The sequence below is a fragment of the Ambystoma mexicanum genome, chromosome 10 (genome assembly GCF_040938575.1).
Source record: "Ambystoma mexicanum isolate Mex_15411 chromosome 10, UKY_AmexF1_1, whole genome shotgun sequence".
Lineage (NCBI taxonomy): Eukaryota > Metazoa > Chordata > Amphibia > Caudata > Ambystomatidae > Ambystoma > Ambystoma mexicanum.
The window spans coordinates 226,945,489-226,961,864 of NC_090932.1; the positions used below are offsets into that span (position 1 = coordinate 226,945,489).

The 16,376-nt window shown below is 43.3% G+C and overlaps 1 protein-coding gene across 2 annotated transcripts in view; it reads left to right on the forward strand.

Moving 5' to 3' along the window:
* Positions 1-16,376, forward strand: part of FHIP2B (FHF complex subunit HOOK interacting protein 2B) — a 416,121-nt gene that overhangs the window by 212,213 nt on the left and 187,532 nt on the right. For both annotated transcript variants that reach the window (XM_069617737.1, XM_069617736.1), the window contains one exon: positions 2,475-2,644. In XM_069617737.1, the coding sequence (XP_069473838.1) occupies positions 2,475-2,644 (170 nt within the window). The remainder of the gene's footprint in view (positions 1-2,474; positions 2,645-16,376) is intronic.

Below are 16,376 nucleotides of genomic sequence, written 5' to 3' on the forward strand. Positions count from 1 at the left end.
ATTTTAAATGTGTACTTGTATATTTTGTAGTTCCATTCAATGCACAACTGAATTATATAAAGTATACAGCTATATTGTTTTGGGCCTTTCCTGCTTATGTGATAGTCAAAAGAATCGAGTCTACCTTTTTAATCAGTTCACTGTTTATGATTGGTTTGCCTTGACTTCTCGTTTCATTCTATCACTTGGAAAGTCAGAAAGATGTTAAGTAAAACACGCTGCAAGCCAAATACAGTGATATTTCCGGGACCTAGAAATGGCCTAAGAACAATCCCCCTAACAATTATTAAGACTTCACCTGAGCGCATGCATTGCAAGACTATCCCATCAAGATCGAATTAGAAGCCTCTTGTGCTAATCCTCTGCTTTAAACTCTAAAGAGAGGCCGATGACTTAGTGATCATATATGAGTCAGAACCTTATAAAGAAGAGGTGTGGAAGGAATTCAGGGCATATCCCACATGAGCTTCATTGGATAGAAACCTTTGGTCTCTTATGCCACTTAACTAGCACTGGTTACACCAGTGATTGATCCAAAGGGAATTTCATGAAAGTGCAATGGATTTATGGCACTTTAGCTGCGTTAATCCAGTGCAAATTAGTGGATTAACACAGACCTAGTGACACAACTAACATGGTGCATACATGTAGTTTGTGCTTAAGCATTGTGTATGCTGTACTTTATTTTACATGGATCTTCGAGGCTGAGGTAGGTGTGGAAGGAAAAAGCAGTTATACATTCACATTGTATTACAGTCCAACTCCTGATTGCCAGATGGCCTAATCAATCTTATTCCAGCACAAAACAGCATGTTAGGGTGAACCTGGAAAAGATCATAGGCAGGCTTTAGCTTTGTTTCACGAGCTCTAGTTGACTTTGGCTTAGGGGTCCAACACACACATTTTCCTCCCACCTGTTAAATACCCAAGCCTTGGCTTCAGACGGCAATTACTGCTCCTTAAGTGGTCTGGGCCCCACTTTTGATGTTAAAAGCTATTTGTTCACACAAAGGTATCCTTCAATTTGCCCAAGGCTCATTGTGTGGCTGCATATCAGCTTACCATCGAAAGATAAACCTAAACAGAAGTGTTCCCAAATAGCCAGGTCCTTTGGAAGGGGAAAAGCACATTTTCTGATCACCCTGACATGTGCAAAAATAACCTTAGTTTAGTTTTGCTTAAGGACAAATTATTCAAACTGCAATAAGCCTAAAGAGCACTTGCATGCTCTGAAATTAAGCTTTGACCTGACTGATGAAAGCATCAGAAACCAGCTCATCAAAGCAGTCGTGGAGCGTCCAGCAAATAATGAATAAAACTCTAGTATCCCGCTTGTTTAAACCCGTTGCCTGACTTGATGTTGACCCAGATGTCTACACACATCCAAGCGCATGTGAAATGTATGAAACAGCAATACATTGATTGTTTTTTCAGTTTGTTTATTAAGATGGCTAATTTCAAAAGTCAAGTAAGAGCCAGAGTATTGAGGGTGATGGATGGCCTTTTTGTAAATTCTATTTGGATGCCAGGCTTTAATGACTGCTCATGCTTGCAAATTCCTCAAAACAAATTGTACGAAGATATTAATCCATCCAGTGTCTAGCAGAACAAACAGATTATAATTCTCAGACTGAGTGCAGTCACCCTTCTTGGCAATAGGCATCAAAATGCAGAATGCCCATGGTGGGAGACCCTTGTTGTATCGGAGCAATATCGGAACAGCCCCCCACTTGGTTTAAGAGATGAGCCTGCCTTAAATGCATCCAGGACCACCTTTCTCCACTGTAGAGAGGGGTACCATTCTCTCCCCTTTGAGTTTTAAACAAACAATAATGGGCCTATTAAAGTCCATGCCATGAATTAAGCAACACGCTGAGCTCTCTTTACTGTTGTGAGAGCCCAGCCATTGCTCATCCCTGATCCATGGCTGCACCTTAGAATGGGAACACAAGAGATTAGCAATGCCAACACACACGTGCCTAGGCCAATCTGCTGATGACTGGATATGGTCCACATAAATATCTGACGCACTGCTCTTTGGGGGTCGGATTGTCTTCAGTAGAAGACCATCAATTTCCTCTTAGAAGCACCTTGTAAACTGTGGAAGGAGTCTGTTTTTGAGCAGCTCCATAAAATGTGGACTTACTCATTCTCCTGCCAAGTGCACAGGCAGTTAGACAACGCGTAGAAGGGAGCTTGGAATCTCGGGTATGGAAAGAAAAGAACACACAGACACAAGCGCAGCAGTGTCCCAAACACATCCAGGTTGAGGGTAATGTCACTAAAATATTTGTACTTGGAACATTTTGTGCAGAGACATATTGTCACACCTAAAGCAATATGACAACACATAAAATGCTCTCCTTTCCAATATAAATATTTTGAGGCCTTGAGCATGCATATGTTGCTATTAAGCACAATTATATTCAATTAATTGAGTGGCTGTCTTCATATTGCACTGATTTCCTCTCCAGATAAGTATTGCTACCCTCCGGCTGTTTGAGAATCTTCTGTGGAAGCCCCACGAGCAAATCATTTACAACCTTGTCTTGAGAAACCTGGAAGGAAGAAGATACATGACACATGGTGTTCAGTGGCAGGAGGAGCGGAGTCCTGTGGAGCATGACCTTTTTGAGGGTACAGAGTAAGTTCAAACAAGTGATTGATCTCTAAAAACATGCTAATACCCCTCCTGCACTGGTGTTTGCATTCACAGACTCTACCTATGACTAGATGATGCCCTGGGTTCTGATCTGATCTTGCCAGTTTCATTTATGCTTTTCATAGGCAGACATCTAGTGGTTGTTGCAGTGTATTACAAGATTGGTTTTAGATTTTGAAAATGGACTTTGACAGGGCGCGCTTGTAACACTATCCCTATCATGACGTGTACTGTCACCATGATCCTTCACGCGTTGAGGTCCTCGGCTTGTTATTTTTTTTTTCTGCCATTGGGTTGGTTGCACTTCGCAGAGTTCGTTATTTTATTTAATTACTCCTATCGTGCCGCATGCCTGTGGGCCTTATATCGAGTTTCAAGCGTTATTATAATTAGATTTCAAACGTCCTTACTCCATCTATCGAATTACATACAATTATGTGCGTCACTTGCTGCTGGACAAGAAGGCTATCCTGCTCAAGGATAGTAAAGTGTATACAGAAGTTACTCGTTCACAAACAAACCTCTGCCATTCACTCTAAGAGCTCATGCCACACGTGCCACAGAGGCTACGTTACCATTTTTTGCACATGTACACCTCAAAGCTAGCAAAGCAGCAACATGGAGTTCAGTAGACACTTTCACACAGCGTCATTGTGTAGACACACAAGCCAGAAGCAATTCCCCGGTGGGACAAGAGGTATTGAAACATGTATTTGTTTCTGTCCCTTCTCTGGTCCCACCTCCTTCAACTGGTACTACTTGCTAGTCTATGCAAACCATGTAATTCTAAGCAGATCCACAAGCCTTGGAAAAAAAAACATTTCACACCTGTAATCGTCTTTCTGATGCTTGTAGCTGCTTAGATTTACATGCGCCCACCCTTCCTCTGCGCTTTGGGAACATAAGGAACATAGACAATAAATCTATTTGTATAGGTTGTTCCATACAAGTGTCTTTTTTTCACTGTACACTTCTTGCAACCTCAGGTCAGAAAAAATAATCTGAGGACATCGACGCGTGAAGTCTCATGGGTACGCTACACGTCACAATAGGGATAGTATTACAAACACACCCGTCAACGTCCCTTTTCGAAATCGAAAACAAATCTTGGAATACCCTGCACCAACCACCAGCTGTCAGCCTATGCAAAGCATGTGAATCTAAGCAGATACAAGCATCAGAAAGACGATTACAGGTATGTAACTTCTGTCATACACATACCGTTATCAAAATCTCAATAACTCAACCAAACTTAGAACTATTAAAATTAATGCTGTGGAACCGCTGGATACCTTGTCGCTGCATGTAGCTTGTTCATTGCAATTGACAGTATAGTTGTATTTATATCTAATAGATCAAGGGTTGGTGGAACCTCTCAAAGGGATAGCGCACCTGTGCTTCCCAGGAACTCAAGTGTCCAAGAGTGAAATAAAAATATGATTAGCAGGTGCTAACAGCAGCATCTAGGTATCTGATATTGCCTAGTAAGCGGGAGCTAGTACAGGGGAAGGAGGCGCTAGTGCAAAATGTGCCATAGATCTAACTTCCGCATGAGACACAAGCTAAAATAATTTGACGGTTCTGTCTGATTCATTATGCTTTAAATGTCTTTGAGATGTGTCTTAATGCTTCCTTATTTGTATTCTCAAGTACACAGTTCATGTCATGTCATTATAATTGTAAGGTACCCAGTGCTCCAGATAAGAGGTGGGAGTATTTTACGCATGATTTTTCAAATTAGAGCATAAATGCAATTTCAAGAGAGTAAAAATGAGTGTTCTCCTCTGCAGGAGAGTAAAACGTATCCAACACATACGTTATGGGTATGAACACATTTTAAAATGGTGCATGCTTTATTGTGTTGCTCGCTTAGCTGTCACAGATTTGGTCTTTCAGTTGGAAATTCACCATCATGCATAAGAAGGCTATACTGCTGACAAAAGAAATGCTACAGTGCCATCTAGCGGTGGAAAGTATGTTTTTTTAATGAATAAATCAAAGCGTACACGGTACACAGTACAAAATTAAATGATCCCTATTTGCCATATTTACATGTATAAAAGGGCAAGATACGCATGTTAACTGGTAGGCTGATGGTACCAGTTGAAAATTGAAAGTAGTTCCTGGTATTTGTTGTTGTCAAGGTAACCAGACTTGGCTATAACAGGAGCTAAATATCTCTCAGCAATTTTGATCCCTGCTGTCTCTGCTTGGATTGATTCTGGTGTAACCGACATGGTTTGACCTTACTTCAGCATTAAATGTTATTTATCCTCTGAGGGGGGCGTGACCAGCAGCCCGCAATATAGCTGTGATTCTCTAGGCTCCACTGCTTAACCCCCCACTAACCTACTTGCCAGTGTAGACATCAGGCAAAGATGTGGCTAACTCACAGACAGAAGATCTCATGACCCTACGGAGACACTAATGAGCTACCTTTGGAGCCCGTTTCTCCAACTCTGGAAGCACAGTGAGGGGCACCTGGTCAGGCCTCATGGATCAAATGCTGTTCCGATGCTGGGAACCGCTGAGGTAGGAGGAGACACCCATTGGGCTTTGCTGCACTTGAGTGCCAGGCGGCACCGGGTGATGGCTCCAGCAAACCACCCCTCATGGTTCTCAGAGGTGCCACATGACGACCTGCCTTCGTCACACAGTGTCAGGGATCCACTCAGAATCGAAAACTGCCAGAGGAGGGCAGGACCACCAGCCGACATAGGCGCCCATGCCCTCCTTAACTGCAGGGCGAACTTTCCGCCTCAGCAGGACAGCTCTCTCAACATGGGAGCACCTACAGTGGTGGAGGTTTGCTGAGCATGGAGCTTCGTTTAGAGCACAACAGGCATATCTAATTTCTCACATTTCATGCCACAGTGGATAAGCTAAAGCTGTTGGCCATCTTGAAAGAGGTCTTCTTACAATTATAGTGAACAATCCCACAAGCCATATAAGCACATATTGATGCTTTGGATGCCAAGGGACACATTCCCGTTTTCATTATGGACTGAACATACTGCCCCATACAAGGTATAGACACAAACACTGAGGTTCTGTCCCTGACATAGAAATTACACAGTACAGCGCCTGTAAGCATTTTAATTAACGCACAACTTCATCCTTGAAGAGAGAAGCTCTTCAACCGCAAGACCTAAGCGTAGTTCTGGCGGAGTTGGCCATCATACAGAAGACCATGGCATCCATGGACAGATGCACCCAGGAAGTCCAGGAAGAGATAAAAGCCCTATGCGGGGACCTGGACCATTTAGCAGACGTCTGGATCATGCAGCAGAGGGGATATCCATGATTGAGGACAGGATGGAGGGCATGGAACACCTCCAGGGCAGTGTGTGTGAATTAGAGGCCAGTGTAACGGATCTGGAGGATAGAAATAGCTGCAACAATATTAGGATAATCCAAATTCCTGAGAACCTTGGTGGAGGCCCAGACCCTGCAGCGTAGCTGGAAACATGGCTTCCATCCTTCCTGCAAATTGTCTTTTCGCCCCTGTTGGAAATCTAATGAGCACACTGCATCGGACTGGGGGTAAAGGGAAAAGGCCTGGAAGGCAGGCCCAGACCCATTAATGCCTGTCTGCTGCGCTTTCCACCGGTCACGCGTATCGCCAAGAAGAATAGCAACAGGATGAAGTATGAGGGTCACACTATCCACATATCACAAGACTTCTCCAAAGCTACCATGACAGAGGTAGCAATTTCTAAGCCTCCGTCCAAAGTTGCACCATAGAGGATTCATATATGGCCTCTTGGCACCAGCAAAATTGGCAATCATAGCCCAGAACTAACTCTATATATTCTTCCATGATTCTGCTGATCTCTTGAGGTTCTTGGAGACATGGGTTGAGGATCTAATGGCTATTTCTCCTTGTGCTCAGATGAATCAGTAAACCAGATCTCAGCCACTGCCACCCATCGTAAACCTAAATCTCCTAGCTATGGCATTGAAAGAAGGCTGTCCACTTTAAAGTTTTCAGAGACCTCACATCGCTTGACCAAGGACCTCATCCCTTGATACGGCGGCCCGAGAGACCAGAGAAGAGACAAATCAAGATCTCTGTTGAAAGTTAAACTCCAACTGGTTGCTCATACTAACACACACCTCTGAGACTGGGAGACTCCCACTTGAGAAGGGTTGCATGCTTTTGCTGTTGATACTAGTTGATTCTGTGATGAAACCACCTATGCATTAGTTAGTGAGGGCTGAGGTTGCAGTGCCATTGGGGCAACGCTATCCGATAACCGCTTCCTCGAGAGGCTACACTGTTAAGTGGCATACACAAGGTTGCATACGAGTCGCGCTTAGTAGAGATTGCATGAGTATGCCTTTTCTTCTTTTCACTCTTTATACCTTCTCTTCGGTGTATTCCAGAGTCAATATTATGACTCACAGATGTAGCTCACTATGCCGTTTAGCACATGTACACAAGATTGCTAACTGTGCGAAGGAAAAACACTCCTAGGCTGATAGGCCAATCGGCTTCCCCCGCACCCAATTGGAAAGTTATGCTTCCCAAACAACAGTATGACCACCACTCTTATATATTCAATGTTATAGCATGGACTGTAAACGGGCCATGGTCCCCCATCGAAAGGCAGAGAGTTCTGATACACCTAAATAAGATGAACGTGCACATTGTTTTCTTATGGATACACATCTCCCAGAGAAGGATCTCCCTAGATTGAAGAGACAATGGGTAGGCCAGACTGTACACTCAAAGGCCTGGGGAAGGAAGGGCGGGGTGGCCGTCCTATTTAAAAAACAATTAGCTACTCAAATCCTTGCCACCAAGACAGATGAAAATGGAAGATGGGCCCTGGTTCACTGTAAAATTGTCATTATACTGTGAGAAACCTGCTGAGGCTACTCTCACTCCTAACCCCACTGAATCCTCTTCTCAGTTGGCCTGGGAAAGGCCATCGCATTTGGATCCCGACCCTGGGGGTGGAGAAGTGAGGGAGGATCACCTGGGTGGAGGGTTCTCAGAGATTCGGAGTGGGGTACCCACATGCGTGACATGGGATCCCCTCTTTCCCTAATTATGACCAACCTAACCCTCCCCCGAACTTTATGGGTTACTGCAAGACCTCTCCCCTCATTTCCCCACATGCAACCTTTGAAAGTACTGGACGAGGAAGAGGTGACTGAGAGTAATGAACAATACACCTTCATTTTACCACTCTGGTACTGGGACGAGTCAGATGCCTGCAGAGTATGGTGAGAGTCAGGCATGTTCCTTTAATAATAGTCAGGCAAACCTTGCTAAGGATTCACACCTGTAACCTTTTAAGTGGTTGCAGGTCTATAAAGAGAGAGCCAGAAAACAGCATAGAGAAAAACAGGAAGGCCTGTGGAGTAGAGACCAGCAGGGGACCCTTTCCAGGAGGCGGCAACCTGTGGAGGAGCCAGGGCACTGGCCAGCAGCCCAGAAAGGAAGCCTCTGTGTCGTGGAACTTTGCAGGAGAAAGCAGGATGCTGCCCGCTTCCACTTAGAGGCAGCAAAGCTAACAGTGTGTGCGAAGTGGGCCCCCGTGTGGCAGCGTGTCTCGCAGGGGTTGGCCCATCGACCTGCGAAGAGGAAAGAAGTAGCAGGCGCCGCTGAGGAACAACGCAGAGGACCAGTTGTCGTGATCTGGGCAAAATCTTCCTCGGGGCCAGCCCTTTGAGAGCAAAAAATACCCAATTCAGCCCAAAATACAGGTTCTATTGTGCTGAGCAGTGATCTCATGCTAGTGACAAAATGACACCTTCATTAAGTTTTAGCATATTTATTCTAAGCAGTGAATTTCATATACATTTGGGATTCAAGTTAGAGAATATTACAAAGCATAAAACTTAGAGAAATGCAAAATATAGTAAAACATGGAACTTAGATAAACATAGAGAAATATAGAGAAGCATAGAGAAACACAGTCTTACGTCCCTTTAATCAGCACTGGGAGACCCTGGGCTCTCATAAGCTAGCTCTAAACAAGCCCCGCTCAGAGAAACAATGCTGCAGGACGCCGTCAGAGCCAATTCCGGGCACTTGTTTCTGCACGAATCAAGTCCACAGGACGATCTCCCCCCGAGTCATGGGAGCATGGATATTTTATAATCTCGTGCTGTCAGTCACCATGACGCACAGTTCCAGAACTTTCCCTGTGCAAAATATAGGCTGGCTCATGGAAAAAACCCAACTCTCTCTGAGATGCTCCCTGCTCGCTCCTACCCTTCCCTTGGAGCCCTCTCCGCAAGAGCACTGGAATGTCCTTATCAGCGTGTGGGCAAGGCCGTACCAGGCCTTCTCAGGGGAACAGGATTTGTTTACAAAGCCATGCAGGGCTACAGTTAGAAAGGCAGAATATTCAGATGGAAGCAGGGATGTATTAACCCCATCTGCAAGCTCTAAAAGGCATGCACTCATAGCTTAGTGTTTATAGCGCTTAGGACTGGCTATCCTAAGCGCTATATAGGTGCCATAATGTTCCAAACACTCCAAAAATACCTATTAGCTACAGAGCTAGGGCCCTCTCCCTGCCTGTCTATCAACAATGCATAATGTGACCTATTACTCATACTAGGCCTGCATATTCCTTGTAGCTCACTACTGCATAATGGAAGTGCTACAACAGACTAGTGTCAGCATTTTTAGCACATACTTTGAATACACTATTGGTTTTCAGCGGCTAATGCTGTCATCTAAAGCCCTGATTGGCAAGGTTGCAATTTCGTGTATCACTACATTCCACCCCTATTCAACGTGTGTGCGACAGATGCTGACTAATACCTATCAATATAGTATTTAGTGCAGTGATAAAGACCTTGGGGCTTTGCAAGAGGTTTAAGCAAACTACCTTCTAGCGGTTAGTTAGCGTGGCATCAAGGTAAAACACTACCTAAACAAAAATGTACACAAAGTGAACAGTGACATATACTCTAGCCAAAACCTGGCCTACACAAAAATACCTAAATCAATTTTGTATAACTGATTGTCAGTTAAAAAGCAGCATGCAGTTAGAATGTCAAGGCAATCCTGTGTAGTCTAATCTACAATGCACTATTGCATTTATGTATGGTTACCAATTCTAAAACCTGGCAGCCTTTCACTCTAAGGGCCTACCTCCCCCTGATCCCAGGGCATTCAAGCGTGACTATGGGCTGTGCGACTAGACACTTCCCCCATGTATGTGGAACCCAACCAGAAACCATCTAATTTCGTGAACAAGGTGAACCCATGGGCACCAGGTTATCTAAATAAAAACAATTCTACTAATTTACATCAAGCATGGCATGTGTTATCCATGCAATCAAAAGCAAGCATTTTGATCCATATGTATGCTGGTAATTGTAGCTCTGCGTGCCAGTGTGTGGAGGATGGTCGCCCCCACCCAGTAAAAAGCCAACACCTGCTGATTTAACAATGTTTGCCATACAATGCATCGTGTGTATTTAGCAGTCTTGTTGACCTGCCCTATGGCAGACAAAAATGTCTTCATACCTAAAATTCTGCCATCTTCAGTGGTTGTCAATACTTGTAGCAGTGTTGGGCGTATCAATGGGCCCCACTAGGCCAGATGTTCTATAGCAGAGCTGGCATCAGAACCCATAGTGGCTAGCTTATTGTGCACAGTTTCTATGTCATAAGCATATAAAGCTCCTGCAATTAATGAATCTAGCTCCCTAGCTACGCGCACTCTAGTGATGGGCCATAGAAATGGACTCCATTTGTAGCAGCTTGGTAGTACTAAGGAAACATTGCCTCATGATAAATCTATGTCTAAGTGTATCACTGTAATAATGGAGGTGTGCATTACCAGTCTACAATTTACATGTTGCCTACTACTGGAAAATCTAACATGTTCGCAGTTTCTACCTTCTGTGACTTGGAGAATACCCTTCTTCAAGTGGGATATCTACCATATACAATATTAGTTTTTGCCACAAACACCATACTACTATCCGGCAGTGGCTGTTTCATCACACCATTGTGTAAAATGCATTTAGTCAAGTTATAGTCCATAAAATCTTGGCGAGAAACTCGCTGCAGTTCTTGGTCAGAAAAACATCACATTAGACAAATTAAACAAATCATATCCATTCAGTGACAAAAGATGCCCGACAATGTGCCAGGCCAGTACGCTAGCAATTCCATGTGGATAGTCATTTGTAGCGCTTTTCCAAAGAATTATTCCAAATGTCTACAATCAAAAGGTGACTCTTTGCATTAGTGTGCTGGAGACAGCTGTCCCCACAAAAACATGAAACTGGTTGGTTTAACAAAAACCGTGTCACACACTGTGTCATAAAATCAAACATCAAGTCAGTCATGGTTTCATTTACCTGCCTTAAGCTGGCTGTAAAAGTATCCAGTGTTTCAAAGATTACCATTTCAAATTAGAGCTCACACACTTGGCAGCATTACTTCAATTAAGAATCTTAACCTACGCACAGGTGACTTTGATGTGCGCACTCATTTTATCTCAAAATAAATTACACTCCTGCTTGCATAATCCTGCTGCCCCAACAATTCATAAATCATTTTCCTGCCTACGTGCAACGTAGAATTTTTTTTTTTTTTTTTTTTCAAAAAGCAAAACATCTCTGGTTAAAGCAATTCAGTTGGAAGAGCAAAACCATTTCGTTTTTTCAGATTCATCTTAACAGTGCATTTAAAAACCATTTTTCAATGTGTTAGCATTCAAGTGCTGTGTCACACAGCTGTTTGTGGTGCATGATGTTACAGTCCACAACTCATTGTCCATAGTCCTTTAAACAAGAAAGGGCAAGCCATGTCAATTAAGTTATTTCCAGCAACTGAATCATTTGAATGTGTAGCATCAAATATTTGATAATTAGCCAAGTCTGCACCGTGCCAGTTCAGCAAAAGTTAATACTCTGTTGGACACCTTTCGCAGGTTGCAGCAGCATTGAGTGCGGTGCAGGGCACGTTTAAAGTTGACTCGCATATCAGTAACTCGCATATTCTCTGAGATCAGTGTCACCCACAAACTGCACACATCTATTTCTGTTATTGTGAAATGCCTTGTCTTTTTTGCCTAGGCAAAATACAAACGGAAATGTTAGGATTTCATCAAAAGTTCAATATCATTATTCTTCATGTTAGGATGTCATCAAAACCTCAATATCAGCGTTATCCACCCCTTCCCTGAACACCACCCCCATCTCCAAAAAGTCTCATCAGGTAACTACACACTTTATCATTGCTACTGCAATTATTTATCACCCTTCTGCATGTTTCTGGGGGCTTATTTACACTCAACCATACGGGGTGTAACTGCCTAATCACAAACTCATTTGTGCAATGCGATCATAGTTGGTCAATGGTACCTCAGACTGATCTGTGCTTTTACAAAAGCCATATAATAAGTACCCAGGTCGCACAATGCTTTTCTTTTTCACCAAAGCGATCACAAATGCCAGGCGCCAACTTGCTTCCAGTGTCTCATGGTCTTGATTTAATTTGCCCTGCTGGCATCACTCCATTTTTCAAAGGTAAAGTCTTTCAGTCCAATACCGCTTGCAGTTGTACAAGCAGCTTTGTTTATTTTTCTCCATACAGGCAGTGTCTTTCAAGCCTCTGGTTTTTTCACTTGTCATTTTTTTCAAAGGGGGTTTGCTGTTTCTTGGACTACCCCTTTGAGTGCAATAGTCTAAGTCAGTTTCTTTTGTTACTTCAACAAATCATTCATTCTTGCACTAAGCCGTGAGGCTTCTGGATCATGGCTAATGTGCAGTGTTCATGTTGTCCTTCAAAGCCCCGCTCTGCATGTTGTCTCTTGCAAAACGGCTAAGCACTTTTGTCAGTTTTGCTTCCATCTGGAATGCCATAATGTCTTTGTCAGCTACTCCATCCCTGGCAATGTAGCTTGCAGTTTGCCAGATGTGTATTTTCTCTTCTCAAAGCGCCTAGAGGTTTCTTCTCCAGTGCACAGCGCTTTACTTCAGTTCACATCACATGGTGCATTGGAATGCAGCTTGCACAGCAATAGCGTTTCATTTCACATCACATCACATGGTGCATGGGAATGCGGTTTGCACAGTAATGTCTGTTGGAATGGGCAGCTGTCTTTTCTTGGCCCATTCACAGATGCATAGGTTCCCCAAATGTTCAGATGTGATGTGCCCGTCTGCCATCCTGCATGCCTTTGTTCCCTTCCACAGTGTTACTGGGCAAATTCTTTACTTCTGAACAGCTCTCTGTCTTTGCACCCCCTTCCTCAGGAATGCAGGAATGTCATTGTTTATCTTTCGTGTGCACCTGGCAGCGCCATGAGCACGCAGCAAGCTTATCTCTTTGCCTATAACTCTTACACTGTGGCGGCTTCAATGGAAAGGCACTCGTTTCAGACAGTTCATCCAGATTAACTCTTTCTTCGCCCAAGACAGCTTCAAGGCACAAGCTCTGCACACACAGCAAGACTCTTATTTTCAAAGGAGGCACTTTCTCTTGTCATCAGATTCTACTCCATGTAATTTTGCAAAATGTCAAAGCGTCTTTTTTTGCCTGTTTTAAACTGATTAATGTCTCATTTAAAAGCATACGTTTTTTTTTCTTTTTCTTCCTCGTAACCTTGTAGTTTAGCTTCACAAATTCACTCCAATTCACAGTGCGATTTTTCAAATGAACCCACAACCCACTAAATCTTTGTGCTATCTTATCACACACAGATTTTTCATTCTGTTGTACCATTGCCAAAATATAACCACTTATTTCAGTGCATTTAAAAAATAAAAATGCCATGTTTAGTGCAGCTCTCTGCACGGTTCTTTCCTGCAAGAACAACCCACACTCTATATTGCTTGTGGGTTGTTAAATGTGTCAACAACATTTTTCACCATGTATCACAGTCAACAGGACACTATTTCCAAATCATACATCACTTATAAGGCAACAGCACAAATCCATGGCATAGCGTGGGAACAGTTACAAATACTCCAGGGGCAATTTAGAAAAATATAAATTGTTTTTCCCCCCAAACCATTGCAAACTGATTCTGCAATTTCAAATCAATACACAAAAATCGAAAATCCAAGTAACATTCACTCACTTTCTTTTTAAGTGAGTCTCTCACCCATTATAAGCATGGCACAGCTTAAAATGCAATATAACCATTTTAGTGTGTTTCCTTTAAAACAGAATTCGCCACCACTAGCACATGGAATTTACAGTTGCCAAAAGAAAAAACAAACCCTTTAGGCTCTCAGCACAGATGTTACTCTTTCTTCTAAGCATGGCTCATTCCCCACGTTATTTTTCAGGAATGTCAACACTTCAAAAGCATACATCAAAAAAGCGAACCTTCGCCTCCGAACATTACAGCCCCCACTCGCTAGCACACTGGGGCTGAGTCAATGATTAGATTACTATTCACAATTTGCATGTCAAATCCTTGCAATTATTTTTTCCCTGCCCTCATGACAGAATAGAGATGAGAACTCCGTCTCACTATGCATTTCAAATTACAACTTTAAACTGGGGAAACCGCATGATAAAATTCTTTTCTAATTGAGCATACATCTTTCTTGACCATTCATCGGAGTGCTTTAAACAAAGCCATTTCCCGCTTGTTTATCGCCTTGTACTCCCTGGCTCCATCCCAAGCAATAAGTCAGTCACGACTGATTTACTGAAGGGAGTCTTAACCACACAAGCTATCGGCCACGGCAAGCCGACACAACATTGCTGTCTTTTGAAGTCTCAGAGCTGCAGTGAGACCACCAAGGAAATGCGACAGCCTGCTCCCCACTCTACACTGTGTTCTCTCACACAATTTGTCACTTCACAGCACGGCACTGCTCTTCACAAATCCCACCGCTGTCACCAAATGTCGTGATCTGGGCAAAATCTTCCTCGGGGCCAGCCCTTTGAGAGCAAAAAATACCCAATTCAGCCCAAAATACAGGTTCTATTGTGCTGAGCAGTGATCTCATGCTAGTGACAAAATGACACCTTCATTAAGTTTTAGCATATTTATTCTAAGCAGTGAATTTCATATACATTTGGGATTCAAGTTAGAGAATATTACAAAGCATAAAACTTAGAGAAATGCAAAATATAGTAAAACATGGAACTTAGATAAACATAGAGAAATATAGAGAAGCATAGAGAAACACAGTCTTACGTCCCTTTAATCAGCACTGGGAGACCCTGGGCTCTCATAAGCTAGCTCTAAACAAGCCCCGCTCAGAGAAACAATGCTGCAGGACGCCGTCAGAGCCAATTCCGGGCACTTGTTTCTGCACGAATCAAGTCCACAGGACGATCTCCCCCCGAGTCATGGGAGCATGGATATTTTATAATCTCGTGCTGTCAGTCACCATGACGCACAGTTCCAGAACTTTCCCTGTGCAAAATATAGGCTGGCTCATGGAAAAAACCCAACTCTCTCTGAGATGCTCCCTGCTCGCTCCTACCCCTCCCTTGGAGCCCTCTCCGCGAAAGCACTGGAATGTCCTTATCAGCGTGTGGGCAAGGCCGTACCAGGCCTTCTCAGGGGAACAGGATTTGTTTACAAGCCATGCAGGGCTACAGTTAGAAAGGCAGAATATTCAGATGGAAGCAGGGATGTATTAAACCCATCTGCAAGCTCTAAAAGGCATGCACTCATAGCTTAGTGTTTATAGCGCTTAGGACTGGCTATCTAAGCGCTATATAGGTGCCATAATGTTCCAAACACTCCAAAAATACCTATTAGCTATAGAGCTAGGGCCCTCTCCCTGCCTGTCTATCAACAATGCATAATGTGACCTATTACTCATACTAGGCCTGCATATTCCTTGTAGCTCACTACTGCATAATGGAAGTGCTACAACAGACTACTGTCAGCATTTTTAGCACATACTTTGAATACACTATTGGTTTTCAGCGGCTAATGCTGTCATCTAAAGCCCTGATTGGCAAGGTTGCAATTTCGTGTATCACTACACCAGTGAGTGTCGGGGAGAGGCACTCGCCAACAAGGGCGTTCCTCGCGGGCTGCGAGGAGGTAATGAATGCATATTAATTACTGAATTTAATGGAAACTTGAAAATAAGCATAACAAATGTATATTAGTTACTGAGCAGACACTTGAAATTAAGCATAATTAATACGTATTGAATACCAAACTGAATAGAAGCTTGAAATTAAACATATCAAGTGCATATTGAATACCGAAATGAATAGAAACTTGAAAATAAGCAAATTAAATATTTGTTGAATACCAAACTGAATGAAACCTTGCAATTAAGCTTATTGAACATGGAACTGAGTAAAACTTTTGTGGGCAAAGCAAAGGGCAGCCAAATAGAACGTGCCCATACGAAAACAAAATGTGAGAAAGAGCGCAAGTGTGAAGTGCCATAGAAAGGTGGGACATGAGCAAGGCCACCACAGAGTGAACGTTGAGTAAATGCAGTGCGGCAAGGCACAAAGACTGGCAAGAGGTGTGTGACACGTTATGGCACAGCCAAGAGGATGACTAGGAGAGGCCAGAAAAGTATAAACCTGCCTATAAAGCCAAGAGGCCAACAAAGAGGAGCTAAGTGAATGTGACTCGGAACACAGGAGAAGAACCTGTGTGGGCTGAAGAGCCTAGGGATAATCTTTGCGCGACCTGTGATGGGTGGACCGTGTGGTCTGACAACTGCGCCTAGACCAGTGAGCCCTGAACTATGAGAAAAATCCCACCTTAACATAGGGCAAGTTAGGCCTTTC